Source organism: Triturus cristatus, chromosome 10, assembly GCF_964204655.1.
Source record: "Triturus cristatus chromosome 10, aTriCri1.1, whole genome shotgun sequence".
Classification (NCBI taxonomy): Eukaryota; Metazoa; Chordata; class Amphibia; order Caudata; family Salamandridae; genus Triturus; species Triturus cristatus.
In genome coordinates, this window is record NC_140593.1 from 1,056,570,153 (window position 1) to 1,056,589,020 (window position 18,868).

Sequence of the window (18,868 nt, forward strand, 5' to 3'; positions counted from 1 at the left end):
GGAGGGTCCACCAGCTCCTTGCAATTCTGCCAAGTCAGACAGATCTTGCAGGGGTGAAATCCCTACCTCAATGGTCAGATTGTTCCTGCACCTCTGGAGTTCTTTGGGCAGGCTCACCAGACCCTGTGCCCTTTCTCTTGTCATTAGAGGCTGGGCCCATTGTTTCAGGGTCTAGGTTTCCAGCACTTCCCTTCTGCGCAGTCTGTGACCTGGTCACAGCACATAAGTGCTCAGGGAGGTTCAGCATCCTTGCATGGACCGTCCTCTCCGTCCCTGATCAGCCAGAAGCTTCAAGATTATTTTCCAGTAGACACTCTATTGGGAGGGCAGGAGACACAACTAATGTCTTAGGGCCTTTCACACCTCCCCATTCAAAAATCACCATTGCCATGGGATGGAGTTTGGCTCTGCTGTCTGCATAGGTCACCTGGTGATATACACTAGGTATGATCTGCTCTGGAGAAACCAGTTTATCTGCGACCATGGTCACAGTGGCTCTTGTATCCCTCAGAGCCTCAACCTCAGTGGCAATTATTTTTGGCCTCTGCCCTGTACCTCTCCATGTTGGGAGGCAAGTTTCCACACCACCCAGGGAAACTAAGGTTGCCTCTGTGAACCCCTTCTCATTCTCTGGGACAATCTCTATCCCCACACCTACATTGATAATCCTCTGGGACTGCCGACCAGTGGGCGGCTTCTTTGTGCAGACAGCATCTCCTCTTTTGTGTCTAGACTGATTACAGTCATAACATCTCCCCTTCTTTAAGGCATTTCTTTCGTTGGCAGGGTCAAAAGACCTCCCCTGATACCACCACCTCTTGAAGTTGGAGTGGCCTGGGCCCCTCTCCTTGTGCAGGCTTTGTAGGTCTTGTGGTGACTCTTTTTTTGTTTTTTTATCAGGCTTTTCCCCTGAGAGGGAACCTGTCCTTTCTTCTGATCACCCACCTGGTGTTGATTGGAAACACTGGACCTCAACCACTCATCAGCTGTCTTCCCCCAGTTCCCTTGGATCAGGCAGCTTAGAGTCCATTACAACTGGCATAACTTCTCTTGTACACAATGAGTCAGGATGCACTCTTTAAGGAATACAATGTACAGCCTCTCATAAGTCCTCACCTGTTTCCCCTGTATCCAGCCCTATCATGCCTTGATGGAGATGTTTACGAAGTCCACCCAGGACCGCATGTTTACTTTCTGAGTGTCCCTGAACTTCACCATGTATTGCTTTGTGGTGAGACAAAACTTCCTGATCAGGCATTTCTTCATGTAGTAAGATCCAGCTTCATCTCCCTCTAGGATCAGGAGCCTATCCCTCACAACTACTGGGATCAACTCCCACAGGAGTGAAATCCAGCATTTGGAGCTAACCATTCTCATCCTAGGGATCTCTCAAATGCTGTCAGCCATTTGACAATGTCATTCCTCTTTTGGTACTTAGTAACTATGCCCTTGAGTAATCTGGGATCAAACCCACCGCCCCAGGACATCTCACCATCTTCCTCGTCTTTGCTGCCACCATCTTTTTTCTCCTGCCTTGCCCACTTCTTCTTAGCTAGTTCCACCTTCTCCTGCTCTACGGCTATGTAAGATAGTTGAGCTTCTCACTCCCTTTCTCTGAGGGACAACTCTGGGTTCTCTGTGGGGGAGTCTCCCCTGCCCCCATGAGCTGACGTCTGGACCATGTTGCTAGAAGTAGTAGACAGGCAGTCCTCTTCCCCCTGCTGGAGGTTGTTGGAGGGGTCATCCTCCCCTTCATCCCCTGGAGATAACTCTGCCCAGGCCTTAAGGGATATAATCATCTCTGCTTTTCTAATTCTATTGGCAGCGCTGTACTCTAAGCTCAGCACTGTGAGGTTAGTCAGGTTAGCCAGATCAAGCTTCATTGTATCTCTACATTTGGGTCACAAGAAAACTTTGCAAATCAGGGATAGAACAATTTTGAAACATTTAAAATGAATTAAAAGCAGTTTAGTCCAAATTTCAAAACCTATTTTTTTCTAAGTCAATAAACTGTATTTTCAAAACATCTTCACTTAAATACTGTATGGTGTGGTTTAAACTAAGGTACTATCCTCACTGCTTGATACCAAATGTTGGAGGGTGGTTTATTAGTAGGTGTAGGTAGGTCCCTACCACTAGTAATAAGGCCACAATCACAATATAAGATCCAGTCAAGGCCTCAATGAATTATTTCCTTGTTCAACGCTTGGTAGGTGGCTGCGAGCAGGCAGGCTTAACTCAGGAGACAAGTGTGTAAAGCATTTAAAAACACCAATACATTAAATAAGTAAGACACAACACACAATAAAAATCCAAGACCAATTTATACAAATAGTTGAATTTTTTATGATTAAAAAGGACACCAAAATGACAAAAACCCAAAGTAGGAGATATGAGTGTTTAAAGAATAAACGCCATGTAGTGCATAAAAGCCTTCTTTTCTGCCATAGTTATAATAAATGTAACTGTTGCTGGTTGTTGGATTTATTCTAACGATTTTTAAACACTTTGAAGTACCATTTTAGCTCACTATGGAGCTAATGTACTAAAATGGACAATACAGAGCACTCCCCCTGGGCCTGGTTAGCAGAGCCCAGGGCACAAGCAGAGTCTGTAACCACCAGTATCAGTTAAAAATGGGGGTGATCAGGGCAAAAAGAATGATTTTTTCACAGTGTCTGCTGCCTGTCTCCGATAAACATCTGGGGAGGGTGACAGCTAGGCTTTCTGTATTCCCCTAGCCAGCCACACACAATGGGAGCTTAGGTGTGACTTGATGGGCCATCCTGGGAGGATTAGAGGAAGGAGCTGGACCCTGCCTCACTTACACCTGAATAGGCTGTGTCTTGTACAATACAATACAATACAAGAACATCTGAGTTCCTGAAGGACTGCCGCTATGCAGGACTGCTGCTTTGCTGGATTCCTGCCTTGCTGTGCAACCCTGCTGCCTGCTGTTTCCCTGCCTAGGTGAGAAGGACCTAACCTGTGTCACTTGAACCCAGAGCGACTCCAAGGGCTAGCTGGCTTGCCTCCTGTTCTGAAGTCTCAGGGATATAAAATACTTTCCACTCACCTGCTGATGCATCTGGACTCTTCCAACTGTGAGTCTGACCTGCCAAGTGGTGCCACACTCGTCCTGGACCCTTGGAAATGAGGCCTAGGGTGCTTACTCCAGTGAAACCCACACATCCGCTCTCAAACTGGTGTATCGGCGTGTCGCATGGATCTGAACCGACATATAGCTCCTGTTGAATGAGCAAAACCGGATCATCGCTTCTGCTGTATGAATCGACCCGATGCATCGCCTTCGGAACCAGCACTATGAGAAGCTCTACTCGACTCAAGGTCTCCGCATCTCTGTCAAAAGCAGCCTTGATGATTGCGACGAGAGCTCTGCATCTAAGCCCTCGGGCCCATTGGAGCCGATGCATCACCAGTGCTGTGCTGATCAGGACCAGCGCATGGACATCACTGAGAGGATTAACTCCAACACATCGCTTCGACATTGATGCATCGCTTCAGGTGCATCCCGCATCCTCATTGTTGACAGGATCTTCAACGTCAACGTAACTCGGACCAAGGTGCTTTTGCTTAGCAGGCCCAATCTGGTCCCTGTAGCCATCCCATGCTCTATTGTGGTCAGCCTGAACTTTTGACTTTGTCCAAATCCAGCGCAACCAGATGTCCCTTGTTGGTGCTTAGTGTTTTTTGGCACTATTTTCACTTTATTCTTTAAAATTTCATAACTCGATTTGTATTGTTTTGGCCTTGTTTTATTTATTAAATTAGGCTCTATTTTAGTAACCTGGTGTGGAAACTTTTTGTGTGATGTTTTCTCTGTTTTACTGTTCAAAGATTTGCACACATACTTTACACATTGCCTGGTCTGTGCCAAGCTACCTGAGGGTGAGCACATGTTCATTTAGGATTTCCCTGTGTAAAGCGCCGGATTCTCCATGGAGGCAGGACGTAGCTAAGTCCCAATGCCCACTTCCCTGAACACACTGCCTATAAGTGCAGTTGCTCCAGGAAGGGGGTAAGGGGGTAGGGACAGAGAAGAGACACTCTGACTGGACTTGGACTCTCTCTCTTCTGTGGAGTCTTCTACTTATGACTCTACTTGATTGGTGTGGAGAGTTCCTAATGCACAGATGGAGACAGAATTTCAGGATAACATTTCTTCACCTACACTGTAACAGTCTTACTCTACAACACCTTGTGCTCCCCCTACCAGATTCTGCAAGAGACTTCGCTCCTCTTCTATTTCTATATGGTAGCGTCAGCCACAGTATTTCTTTGAGCTGAAGATACCTAATGCACAAAGGGAAATATAATTTCAAGGTTAAACACTCTACACCCTTACCACCCTTCAATAGGCTTGCGAAATTATGACCTATTTCTACCTATTAGGCAAGGTGTGTAGCTTCTCTTTAATACAGTTCTTTGTAGTAGTAACCTCAGAATGTTGTTAGTGTTGTTTTTAGCTTGAGGTTACTTTCTTTTAAATAATCACTGTTTCTTTAGAATCGTTCCTCACAGTAGCAACACATGCGGATTTCTGCAGAGTCCCAGGCAACTCGGCTTCAAAGGCGGAACGCGCAAAAAGGATCAAGGAAGGAGAAATAGGGAGGATAGTGCAGAGAGGAACGCAAGTAAGCAAAGGTATGTGAAGCAAAGCGCAAGAGTGCCGGCGTATCCACACTGAAGTCAAGGCGATAGCACCAGACTGGCACTGCTTGACTGTGGTAAGTTATGGCTTACTTGAGAGCAGATTAGTCGACACCAAGCGCAGGGACTTCTCTCTCTTTCCCTGGATGCATGAACTCAACGGTTCCTCTTACGGTGCTGAGGTCACAGGAACTCGGAAAGTCTCAATGCCGATGCAGGAATCAGAGACTTAATTAAATGCAGTTCACAAAGGGTGAGTTCCCTCAGGAAGCCTCCACTGAACTCACCATGTAGTTCTAACAAGCGGGGAAAATATTTCTGCAAATACGGGGATAAGGAGAGCTTCTAAGTTACAAGAATTTCCTGAATTCGTCTTCCGACTTCTCAGGAACTATGAGGGGAAATTGCTTCCCGAATATGGCTAAGTTCGGGAAGCGTCACAAAACGGGTCTTCACTTCTCTGAGGCAAATTGAAGTGCGCAGTGGTAAACGCACTGTCGCTACTCGAAATCTCGAATCACGAGATTTCGTTATTCCACACTATTTATGTACAACTAATTGCAAACGTGGGGGTCATCTTAAGAAAAGCCTAATCCTCTACACATCCACCCACAGATTGAAGCTAGAGGGTTTTAGAAGGACCCTGCACCTCTTGCGTTTTCTCTCTCTCCAAACTATTGTATTCACTTCATTCCTGACACCCTGCTTCTTACCCTGACTAGGATTGTGGTTGCTGCCTGACTCGGGCTCATACCGTAGTCAACCAACAACCCAATTTCTAACACAGTGCCATATTAATTTTTTCCTTACTTTTAGAAAATCTTTGCCAGCCCTGCACCACTAAGCCGGAATCTGGTGATAATGGTTGTTCTATTTTTTGCTCCGGCTATTTAAACACAGGCTGTTGAAAATGTCTGATTTTGTTACAGCCCCTACCGTATGTTTCCAATGCCCAATTCATTTAAAGCATCTCTTACATGTAGGTGGTATTGATTCTGTAAATGTATTATTACAAGATGCCATTAAATACAAGTGATATATCAGAAAATACCCCATGCGCTGTAGATTAAAACTTAAAGGTAAGTGGATATCTGAGTTTAGCCACCCAAATCATGCTCTGAGAACTGAAAACCTAAATCTAATTCCCAGGTTGTTCTAATTTTAGTATTATTTACTTTTTTTAGAGTTGCAAATTGTGCTTAAACTTGTGCTGTGTCAGCCTTAATGGGCGGTACGATGTACCATCCCCCTAAAAATATCTGACTCTTTTCCAAGCTTTGTGTCTGAAAAGTAATATCTCAGCTGACCACTTAGCAACAACGTAACAACCTGTACAAGAACATTACCTCCTACTATATTTAGTGTGTCGTGTTGCAGAATCTAATAGCTGTTTAGCAAGCTTTATGGCGTAATCTATTAGAGATAACGGGACGCGCAAATCGCAAGCAGCAACTCCGTGAGGGGAACGGCTGACAACACCCACTTCCTTTGATCACAGCCGTGAGGGAAACGGTGCATGGACCTGCCTCTTTGCCATTCCGCCGCCCTGGTACCGCCGTGAGGGGAACGACCAAGCCAGAACTACAGGTCCCAGCAGGACTTGCGTGGTGCCTCTTGAGGGCGTCATTGCAGGGCGCCCGGAGGGCCCTGTAAAGCCAGCGCGGCCCTCCCACAGCGCAGGATGTGCACATCGCAAGCAGCAATGCCGTGAGGGGAACGGCTGCCAACACCCACCTCCTTTGATCACAGCCGTGAGGGAAACGGCGCTTTGACCTGCCTCTTTGCCATTCCGCTGCCCTGGTACCGCCGTGAGGGGAACGGCCAAGCCAGAACTACAGGTCCCAGCAGGACTTGCATGGCGCCTGTTGAGGGCATCATCGCAGGGCGCCATTAGGCCCTGTAAAGCCAGCGCGGTCCTCCCACAGCATGGGACGTACGCGGGTGTGCCCGGGCACTGCCCGGGCAAAACCCGGGCCAAGGGCGGGCCCATCCGCGCCTGTCAGAGGCCGGAAGAGGCTGGGCTGGGCCACCCCCCTAAGCCCTCGAAGGGGTGCAGGCCAGACCTTGGAAGTGGACTCCCCCAAATTATCATCAAGGTTAGTGACTTAAGGTCCCCTGTTCTCTTATACTTGGCCACTAAATTGACCCCTTTGCAAAGATGGGAAGGCGAGCCGGGGCGGGAAAGCCAAATGTAGCCCCAGTACAGCCGGCCTCTTCTATTCAACAGACATCAATAGACCGGATGCTCCAGAGAGCCATTGGCGTAGTGGCAAATGAGATTGAACTAACTGAAAGGTGACTATCACTTACACCCAACCTTGCCGCTCCTCTAAGTCCGCTTGATTTAACAGACTCCCCTCTCATCACGGATCAGGAACTTGTCTCATGTGACACAGGACCCTCCGCAGAAAGTAGGGTAGACGTTTTACATCCGGGGGGCTCGCCCAAAAAAAGGGAAAACAAAAGCTACTATACCAAGAGGGCCTAAAAAAAAGACCCAGCACCCGAGACTCCTATCACCACAAGGGCTAACGACCATGGTCCCCTATCTAATGGAGGCCCAGAACAGTCAGCCTGGGTCACGGATGTGGTTGTAGACATACAGGTCCAAGTAAGGACCATAGTGAGGGATGAGCTAAAAAATCTATCCTGGCACAAGGTGTTTGATTTCAAAATCAGCCCGCTACATGACAGCGACCATAACGCCCTTATTTTAGAAATAGTATCGCCATGTATAACTATGGCACAGGTCAATCCCCAAACACCAGCCCAAAGTTTGATACAAACCAACGGAGGGAGAAGAGTACGTTGGGCCGAAATCTCCCAATCGCAAATTAAATTGGCCAAACTATACCTTCAAGTAGTCAACTAACAGAAGTTATTGGAGCTCCAAACTCTCTCTTAAAGATCTCACAAAACCACCACGATCTGGTTGGCATCTTGGCCACTTTTTCTATCAAAATAAAAAGCAGAAAGCACCACATAAGCCTAAACAGAAATGGTTCAATGCCAACTGCCGAGCTGCTAAAACTGAACTAATAACTTTCATTAAAAGAAGGGACAACACTAAAATCAAAGAAGTTAGGGCAGCATACAAAAGAGCCATAACTAAAGCTAAACAACACTGTGAAGTTCAAAAATGGGAATACCTCAGAAACGCATTAATTACTCACGATCTGAGGTCCTTCTGGAACATCGTAAACACTGACTCCCAGGCTGGTAGATTGGCTATAGAACCCAACATAGACAAAACTGTCTGGAGGGCGCACTTTGAAATCCTCTATAGAAGGGACAAGGAAGGGGAAGAAAAAATGGCTAGGGCCCTGATGTACCCGGGTCCAACCCAGGATGACGCTCCCCCAATCACGGTAAGAGAAACCACTGACGCTCTAGGGAAGATCCTGCCTGCAAAAGCGGCAGCTTTGGATAGGATCCCTGGTGATCTCTACCGATCTGAACCCATCATCTGGGCCCCTTATTTGACTACGTTGCTCAATGCCATATTACAAGGCATGGCAATCCCCACCACCTGGGCGGGAGCCAAAATAATACCGATTTATAAATAGGTCTCTCTGCTCCTGCCTGCTAATTACCGCCCGATCAGTCTCATAGACATTGGGCAGAAAATCTTTGCTCGAGTCTTATTGGGGCGTCTACAATCGTGGATGGAGGAACATAATATCTTAACCCCCCTCCAAGCTGGGTTCAGGGCTAAGACATCCACGATTGACCAACTATTTAGGTTTCAGCTGATACATTGGAAATCCGTTCACATTGAGGGAGGTAGCCTCTATCTTATTTTTGTAGATTTAAAATCTGCCTTTGATTTGGTCCCGAGGGAAAAATTATGGGCAATACTAAGAGATATGGGAGTGCCAGAATATCTGTGCCACCAGATAAAACATCTTCACGAGGGTAACTATGCACGCATTAGATATGGAAAGAATGGTGAACTCTCAGCCCCCTTGCCCGTGGAGAGAGGGGTTCGTCAGGGCTGCGTGCTGGAACCCACACTTTTTTCCCTCTACATCAACGGGCTAATAGATTTCCTGATGGGTGGGAAGAACATCGATGCCCCCAGGTTGGCGCAGCACAACATCCCGGCCCTGATGTTTGCAGATGATACGCTTCTCCTTGCAAAATCCCTAATGGGAATTCAAAGGACCCTTGACAACTTCAGCGATTTCTGCAAACATCGGGGCCTGGAAATTAACCTGCAAAAAACGAAGTATATGGCCTTCAACGTAGGCAAATCCACCTGCCCCAACCCCTGCTTGGACAGCAGACCCCTGGAAAGAGTAAACATATTTGAATAACTTGGTTTGACGCTGACCGAGAAAATGGATTGGGGTGTCCAAATAAAGAAAGCAGGGCTGAAATTCACTCAAACAATAGGGGGCATCCTAAAACTATATAGGATTTGTACCAAAAAAACACTTAGCCCAGTGTTGGAAATCTATAAGCTACAGGCCAGGTCCACTGCCCTCTATGGAGCAGAACTCTGGGGTCATTGTGCATTGAGCCCGCTAATCCGAATAGAAAATTCCTTTACCAGACAGCTTTTGGGCCTCCCGAATAGCACCCCATTAACACCATTCTGTTTGGATCTCGGGGTTAGGCCCATAGCGGAAAAGGTGGCCCTTAGGCCCTTGCTCTATTGGCGCCGTCTCTGGAGTACCCCAGAGCTAGTTGCCTATAGGGACGAACTAACTGAAGTCATGGGTATGCGAGGCTCAGGGAGGATACCTTGGCTGTCCAACATTAGGAACATCGGTGAGGGCTTGGGTATGGGCGATCTATGGAATAACGCAAAAGTCACGTCCCAAACAATAGCAAGAAAGACTCTGATTGAGAGCTTCAGAGAGCAGAAGCTCAACGAGCTTGAACGAAGAACTGCCGCTGGCCGTTTGATGGTGGAATTCCTGGCTATAAAAAATAGGTACAGTCTAGAACTGGTGCCGGATGATATCCAGCCTTTCCTTGCCAAAAAGCTTTGGGGCCGATTCTGATCCTGGAAAAATGCTTTACAAATCGTGGTATGGAGCGTTTTCCCCATACAACTCGTACTTGTAAGGATTCCCCTACAACCTAGGAAGTACGATCCGTACAAATAGACGCTCTCCATACAAATTGTAAAAAAGACCATACAACTCGTTTTTACAAGCGATTCAGATTCGGATTGCCCTGTATGCGACGTTCACATGTATTCCCGGCAGCAGTTTACAACCCGTCAAGTACGATTCGTACAAACGGCACTCCGTACGGCTCTTTTGTTACAGGAGCCAAAAAGTGCCGGTAATACATTGTGGGGCCGATTCTGATCCTGGATTTTTATTTTCCATACAAATCGGATCCGTATTTTTTTCCATACAAATCGTACAAGTCCCTTACAACCCGTGTAGTACGATTTGTACGTGAAAAATACATACAAATCGGCCCGATCCTTACAAATCGGATCGGGAAAAGCTGTACGACACGGACTTGTAAAAAAGACCATACAAATTGTAAAAAGGCTGTCCAAACCGTCAAGTTCGATTCGTACCGGGTTGTCAGCAAACGATTTGTATGGAAAATGGCCTGTATATGGGGAACGACTCGTACCGGGCAACAAAGCGAACCCCTTTACGCCTCGTACCCTGGTATGACTCGTTCTGGGGGTACGACTCGTACCGGGGTACGGGTCGTATAGGGGTATGAGGCATACAGGGGTCCCCCCACATGCGAGGCGTGTGTATGGTGCGTACCCCAACATCGCGCATGTACGCACCGTACATACGCAAGTTTGGGTACGGTGTGTACACAAGCGATTGTGGGGTACGGTGCTTGTACGGTGCGTACATGTAGGGTCCGTCTTGTACTGTTTTCGGGGCTTACAATGTTTTTCCGGCACTTTTTGGCTCCTGTAAAAAAAGAGCCGTACGGAGTGCTGTTTGTACGAATCGTACTTGACGGGTTGTAAACTGCTGCCGGGAATACATGTGAAGGTCATGTACAGGGCAATCCGAATCGGAATCGCTTGTAAAAACGAGTTGTATGGTCTTTTTTACAATTTGTATGGAGAGCGTCTATTTGTACGGATCGTACTTCCTAGGTTGTAGGGGAATCCTTACAAGTACGAGTTGTATGGGGAAAACGCTCCATACCACGATTTGTAAAGCGTTTGTCCAGGATCGGAATCGGCCCCTGTATGCCCCGAAAACAGTACGAGTCGTTCCCCGTATACAGGCCGTTTTCCATACAAATCATATGCTGACAAAGCGGTACGAATCGTACTTGATGGTTTGGACAGCCTTTTTACAATTTGTATGGTCTTTTTTACAAGTCCGTGTCGTACAGCTTTTCCCGATCCGATTTGTAAGGATCGGGCCGATTTGTATGTATTTTTCCCGTACGAATCGTACTACACGGGTTGTAAGGGACTTGTACGATTTGTATGGAAAAAAATACGGATCCGATTTGTATGGAAAATAAAAATCCAGGATCAGAATCGGCCCCTTTATGTCCAGTTCAGACACGGAGTCATCCCGCTACGTGCCTTCACCCGAAATTGGGATGGGACTTCAAACTGGGGTTGCCCAGCCTGTAACCACCCCGATGAAACGAATTGCACGTGCTATTTTTCTGAAAAGGGTATGGAAAGGCCAGAACACGCTGGCTAATCCAACTTTGCAGAAACTTGGGGTCAAGACGCTGTTGTGAAGTGTATAGGATATTTAAATCAAGCACGCAAATGCCTATTGTTTATTCCATCTCATGTTTCCTATTTAATATGTGGTGTACCCGAAGGGCCATTCTCAAAAGTTCGACCGAGCAAAATGATTATGCAGGAACTGTATGAGCGACTATAACACTGCATTTGTCTGGTCATATTCCGGGATGTGGGTGGGCCTATATTATTCTTATTAATTTGAACCATTGACTAGCACTGTACTCAATTTTTATATTACTTTTTAAAATTGTGTATAGCTCAAGAATTAAATGTATTTTAGTATTTGCTTTTATTGATGCTTTTATGGCATTTGATTGCCGAAATAAAGTTTTTCTGATGATGATGATATCTCAGCTGCAAATACTTCCTTTTAATTTGATATTGATTTTTTGTCAAACTTCATTCAGTCCCCTAAAGCTTTCATGATTTCACAATTGTTTAAGCTTCCATAAGCCTTTTTCGGCCTTTTTAAGTATTAGACTAGACAGTTCTTCAGGGAGGTCTGGATTGTTCTGTAATGGTAGACATTCCTGCTTACAATCCAACTTTGATAATCTGATACATAATGCATACATCTGACAAAGGTGTCTGAGAACTTGAAACTTAATGGCTTTATATTTTTTTACTTTTAAACCATATTTCCCTGTCATTTTCTTCATAAGAATCGTACAATAATGATAATTATTTACTTTCATAACAAGTCGTTGAAGCAACTTTGATATGGTCGCTAAGTATGAAGAGACTAACTCACTTCGCCAACAGTAGACATAGGTTTTTCCTTGCCTCAGTGGGTCATTTGAATCCCCATATGAATGATGTAATGATCCCATTGATTCTTTAAAAAAACATTTTTAAATAATATGTTGATGTCTGGAAAAGGAATAGATACTGCTGTAGGGTAACCATTGTGATTACATTAACCCTACCTATGATCAAGAGAGTTAAATGGTAATACTTATTGAAGTCTTGCTTTATTTCAACAATTAGTCAAGCATAATTTAAACAAAAAACATATTGTAATGAATGATGCAGAAAATAGTACTCCTAAAAAAACTGATTGGGCTGCTGGTTAACATGCTTCGGCATTCACAGGTTAGATCTAGGGGCTCAAAGGTTTTAAATAGAAGTTTCAAAGGTTAGCAAGAGAACTTCTGTCCTGGTAGCATTTGTCATATACCCTGAGATGATACAAAAGGTTGTTTATGGTCTCAAAAATCGCCTTGATATTACTCTTCTGTGGAGTAAGAGTAAGAAATACCACATCATCTGCATGTATTGTCCTGGTTCTTGGAGTATGTTTTGGCCCACATTGTTAGTAGCATGTGAAGGGATGTCAGTGCTTCTAGTTTGTTTTTCTCCATTTTGGAAACGTTCTTCATGTATGTCTGTTAATCTGGGATTAGTGATCCTTGATGGTCAAAACCTTGAGTGCAAGTCAGGAAGCAAGTTCTGCAAAGTCCTTTAATGGACCAGCCACCTACCTTTTGTGACTTTATGGTTGAATAAATACTGACAATTATAGAACTGAGTAATGGTGTTAAAGAAATCTGGGATTGCTTACAGTATTAAGGGAAGTTGGAGAAGTTACATTTCTGTGAGCTAAAAAGGCCAGAGAAATGATTGGTCTCTTTTTGGTTTAGTTGGTGTCAAAGGTTTGTGGGATGTGATGAGCAGGTTATACACTAACAGTGTTGGGGGTGGATACTAAATGGCTGACAGTGTAAACAGTAATGGTATTTCAATACTAATGGATTTTAAAGGTGTGTGGAGCATGATTTAGTTTATACATGCTTTGGAAGAGGAAAGACTTGAAAATGGAAAGGAAACGATTGGGATTTGCAGGATTTGCAAACAGGGTTTAGTAGTGTGGGTGCATGATAAGTCCTTGTTCTTGAAATCACTTGAGAAATGTGGGATTTTTGAAAATGAGCTGTATAAGGTTGAAAATGGGTGTAGGTGAGGCTGGGAGGTTTAAAGACAGAGGGTTATGGGTATGATCAAACTGATGAGTGAGCATCTAAGGAAACGGTGGTTGCAACATATACATTAATGCCAGTTTGCAAAGGGATTGGAATTCCAGTTTTGCAGTAAACACCATAACTCACACAATTTTCACCTGATAAATTTCAGTAGTTAATTCCTACTGAACATGTACTGTTTGTTACGGTAAGCATCGATTCTGCATTTTAGAACTAATTTTCTCCTGAAAAACACGGAATAGGAGGTATTTACCACAGCTGATAAATACCACATACCAGTGTGAAACATTTACCAGGTGCTGCAAATACCACTTCTATTCTCACCCACTCAGGATCAGGGCTTAAATCATATGCTGTCAATGTCATCCTTTTAGCAAACGTATTTCTGTGTTGACCATCCTTGCAAAAAGATGTGAATTGGAGGTGTGGCATTTTTGTAAAACTGTTATCAGATAAGTTTAAACCACCAGTTTAAGAAAGAGCTCCAATAACGGTGAATTCGGTATGTTATGCTGATAATGCTCCAGACATCTATAAAGAAAACGTTTTTTGTCATTAGACATTACTCTTCAAATTTGTATGTCTGTTGATTGTATGATATACTCATGCTGCACAAGAATCACCAGAACAAATCTTACTTGGTAATGATGAAAACCTCATATAATCAATGTGATAATAAATTTGGATTTTAGCTACTTTATAAATAACTCCATTTACACATCCTTTCTGCCCAGGATGTTTTCCTCCTACAGTATTGATGTGGTCATCAGCACCTCTTTTGGTGTGAACATCGACTCTATGAACAACCCGAAAGATCCCTTTGTTACTAATGGAAGGAGAATCTTTAATTTCAAATTCATGAGCCCATTGTTAATTCTCGTAGGTAAGAATCCTAAGCCACTTTGTACTGTTAAAGGGTATCTTAGACATAATGCAACTTAAAATCTATTTGATTCCAGCATGTGCTGTTATTCATTCATGATTTTCCTTTTTGTTTCTTATTTCTGTGAAGTTGTAACTAGTCACACAGTACACGAGTACAGCTTTTAAATAAGATGATTCTAGCATTTTTAGTCATGGATGTGGCAACCAGGACCAGGTTTACATAACATCAAAACATTGAGGTGCTTTCAACCACAAAACTGATATTCCTAAACATGATTCTGATACCAGGCCCTGATACCTGGCCAGTACCAAAGCTAGCTATCTCTTAGCCTAGCCCTCCTAGCCTATCCTTCCAGATGACTTCTAATGTGACTTCTCATCTCTTCCATAATCATTTACTCTATGTCCTTACTAAAATTGCAAAGCTTTATTGGAGATAGAGTTAGAGGACCGGACAACATAGAGTGTTGTCCTGTGACAGGAAGGCATTGGAAATAAACATGTCAATAGTTTGATAGATATAAAAATAATTATTCTAGCTAATTCTAGAGTAAACAACTGGGTACTTTACTCCCTATTTTTCAGGTATCACTACACACAATGGTAAAAAGGATGAAAGGTGTGGACATCTTAAATGCATCCCTAAATTCCTATTTGAATTTTCTTCCTCAATAAGTAGATTCTTTGTTCAATCTTAGAGTGGCAAAAGTATTGTTCATACTTGAACTGTAGTCTCTACCATTTGTCCATAAACTCTCTGATCTACCAACTTTATAAAAATAACAATTCCTAAGGTTCTAGACAGTTCTGAAATCATCTGGTAGGACGGGTGCCCTAGTACTTAGGCCTTCAGATTTCTGTCTTAGCACAGACATTAGCATCTGTTGCATACATTTGTATCAATTTCCTGTCTTGTGTTTGAGCTAGCCTACCTAGCTTTCCAGTGTCGCACACAAAAGGAAGTTACTTATGGGGATCTGCTCACACAATTTTATTGACTCCACCTTACTTGATCTTCATGTTTTAAACTGGTACACAAATCAATTGCACATATCCACTACAGCCTGCATTTTCACAAGCTATGGGTGCCCTCTACTGGGCCATGGAAAAGTACTTTGAACCAAGTTCTAACTGCCATGATTTTTTTGTCAAATTAGGAGTTTATTAAACTTAACATACTTTCTTGTAAAGAGGGGAGAGAAAGTTGCGACAGTTGCAGCTTTCTTGTGGTTTCTGTAACCCATGTGTGGTTAAGGTTGGAGCCTGCAGCCATTACTCCAGGTATTTTGGGGAAACAGAACCAAACCCAGATGCTCCAATATGCAGAAACCTTTGCAAAGCTCTTTATAAACTCAGAGATGGGCAACACTGGAGAGCAAAATGTATGGAAAACAAGAGCGAGGCTAACAGGATACTTTGAGAGAAAGGATAGATTGAAGACCTCGGTCGGGCTTGGCGTGCCTAAAAGAGCTTCAGCTGACCCTGCTAATTTACTCACATGCTACTACAACATTTGTGGCATTTAACAAGGCTCAGTCCTAAACCTTTACCACCTAGGAGTGTTTTCTTGCCACTAGATTCCCAAGACTGTAAGTTGTCACTTCTGAGTCACAGAGATTTTCCTAGGTGCTTTCTTCCAGGAAATCAAGAATGCACATGTATTTTGAGCATAAACTGCTAACTTGCACTCCTAATTATTCTTGGACACAGTGGTACAGTTCAGAATAAAATTGCACAGGCTCAAACACTAATGGTTTGCATCATTGTTCCAAAAATCTAATTTCCTGTCAAAGACTCACATTACCACAGTTAAAAACAGAATTATGGTTCTTGCTCAAGCATGCATAACAGACAAAATCTGAAAGTTATGGTATGCAAAGCCCTCAAAGGATGGCATAACTCACATTGCCCGCTATGCAGGAAACACCCATTTTCAAGTGACAGTGGAAAATGACATCACTGATGACATCATCCAACGGTTGTGTTAGTTTGTTTCATAGTTTACAATGTGACGGGTAACTACCATATTACTTCTCTACCTAATTTTGTACAGCATGTGGGGGGGCGTGGCCAAGCAACATGGCCGAAAGGATGTGAGCCTTCTTAGCTACCGGTCCGTCTGCCCGTAAATGTATCCTATTACATGAGGCAGCAAGCAGCTACAATAGCAGGAACAGATGAGCGTTGGCCCCCTGACCCAGCAGAGCTGATCGTGGCGGTCTGGCTGCGATAGAAGCGGGCAAAAAGCAGTAATGCGCAGTGGCTGCTGTGTGGGCCTGTGATGGGGGCTGGCCGTGGACTGATCCTGGTAGCTGCTGCCCTGGGTATGAATTGTATTGGGCGGGTGGCTGGGAGGCGGCTGGTGCCGGTGTCACTGCCGTTTGGCTTTCACGTAGTGCCCGCTGCCGCCTGAGAGATTGCGGCACCGAGAAGCTCCTGCGCCGCAGCTCGCCTGGCAGGAGCTCGGGCGGAGCGAGCGGTGGCGGTGGTGTCGGAGTCGACTTGGGCCTGATTGCGGCTCATTTTGACCCCCAGTGGTTCTCCTTTGCAGTGGAGAACAGCGTGCAGTGGCGTCCTGTTGGGCTCCCGCGCCCTGCCCGAAGGGATCGGCGTTGATCGGAATAACCGTGGCACGGTGGAGGGAGCGCCACTAGTAAGGAGATAGAGAGGGGCAGTGGCCGGCGCTCATTGTGGGCACGGCCTGAAAAGAGAAATTGGCCCAGAACTCCCTAGAGATCATACGCGGAACCCTAATTGAAGATGGATGTACGGGTGCAACTGAGTGGAGGGCGGTGAGTAACACAGTGGTCAGGGCCGGGGCATTGGTGAGGCCTGTAATTTATACTTCCTGCGATGCATTGAGAGCTGCTGGAAGTGGTAGAGAGCTGCGGTGGGGTCGGCGTACCATTATACTGCTGAAAAGTAACTGCAGAGGGCAGACGTGGCGGACAGATGGGAGCGGAGAGGCAGTTGGTGGAGCAAAAGTTTTGGGTGAGGCTCTACAGTGGGAGTATCATCCATGGTGGAGGGGGCTTAGACCTGCCCACGTTATACTCTCAGGGGCCCAGCTGTCTGCAGCGGTGTGTGGCGTGAGAGCAGTGAAGCCAAACTGGAGCCGACATTGTAGCCCTGTGTCTGGAGGGATGCCATCCCTAAAGAGGGTGTAGAAGAGGAGGGGGTTGCCTCCTTGGCCAGTAGATCGAATCCTCCTCACAAACCAATCTTTGTGTGAGAAAAATATACCTGGCTGAGTGGGGGCACGTGTTGTCCCTTGAGAAGAGCAATGATACGATAAGCAACAATTGACTGTCCCTGAGAGTTGGGAGGCCTGCATTCATGCAAGGATAAGGCTCAGAAATCGATGGGGCCTAATACCATCACTCGGTACACTACCCCTAGACACCCCCCTTCAGCGGTTGACCAGACAGACCCGGGGGGTGGAGCGGGAGTCAAAGGAAGAAAGCCTGGAACCCACTAGAGCTGGACTAATGGCAGCAATCCAGGGCTCTAGAAAAGTGTTGGAGGATTTCATAGACACTGTCTCAATAGATGTAAATCTATTTCGAACGGATTCACGAAAGTTACGAATGCTGAGGAGGACATAATAGAGCTGAGGGGGATGTAGCAACACTCAGACTACAAGGGCACAGATGACCGTGGCCACCAAAGGCCTTGAGCTTGATCTCTGTGCGGAGGATGAGGAAGGGAGGGCACGATGCTGCAACAGTGTATTGGGTATCCAAGAGAAAGCTGAACAGTGAGCAATGGTGCAATTACTGGGGCACTGGATTCGAACTTAGCTACAGCCCAAGGACCTGACAGATATGTTTGTGACAGAGAGAGCCCATAGGGCCCTGGTCCCGCCCCCCGCCTCCGGGTGCACAACCCCGAGCATTAATTGCAAAAATCCTTGATTACCGCAATAGAGGCTGCATACTACGAGCGGCTCAGGAACAGCAGGATCTTCAGTACTAAAATAATAAGGGTTGCTGTGTATCATGATTATACAAAGCAAGTACAGGAACTACAGAAATCCTACTTAGGGGTAAAACGCAAGATATGTGAACTGAGCCTGCAATATACGCTACTGTACTCAGCTAAGCTAAAGGTGATTGCAGAGGGCAGGGCACATTCATTTTTTCGACACCCATGAGGACATTTGGGAATGGGTGGAGATCAGGGGGGAAGGGTGTCCGCCTGGTGAGCAGAGGAGGCAGAAGAGACGTTGGGGAGCGAGGTCTGAAAAGTGCCCCAGGCAGCAGAAGGGTCGAGTGGAAGCAAACAACATGCTTGACCCCGCACAGCAACGGATCACAGTAAGCAATGATGGATCACTGCAGTTGGGTGCCTCGGGGGACAGGGGCGGGATGGCGGAGCCCCGGGGGGATGCTTCTGGTGGGTCTGATGAGGAGTTGCAGAATCTGGGGCCAACAATAGACACTGTGCCCAAAACGCTGCAGGAGGAGCCTCCTGAAAAGGAGAAGGACTAAGAGATGAATGCCAGGCCTGGCACTCTGAAACATAGCCTAAAGCCAACATAGATGTATGGTAACATAGCATTAAGACATTTCTGGTGTATTGAGATTGTAGTTACCTGCCCGCCTGGGGGAACTGGTCTGCTTAT

At 45.4% G+C, this 18,868-nt stretch overlaps 1 protein-coding gene across 3 annotated transcripts in view; it reads left to right on the forward strand.

Annotated features, from left to right (window-relative positions):
* LOC146796555 (cytochrome P450 3A24-like) overlaps positions 1 to 18,868 on the forward strand; it is a 318,208-nt gene that overhangs the window by 200,638 nt on the left and 98,702 nt on the right. For all 3 annotated transcript variants that reach the window (XM_085629191.1, XM_085629190.1, XM_085629189.1), the window contains exon 7: positions 14,094 to 14,242. In XM_085629191.1, coding sequence (XP_085485317.1) covers positions 14,094 to 14,242 — 149 coding nt within the window. The remainder of the gene's footprint in view (positions 1 to 14,093; positions 14,243 to 18,868) is intronic.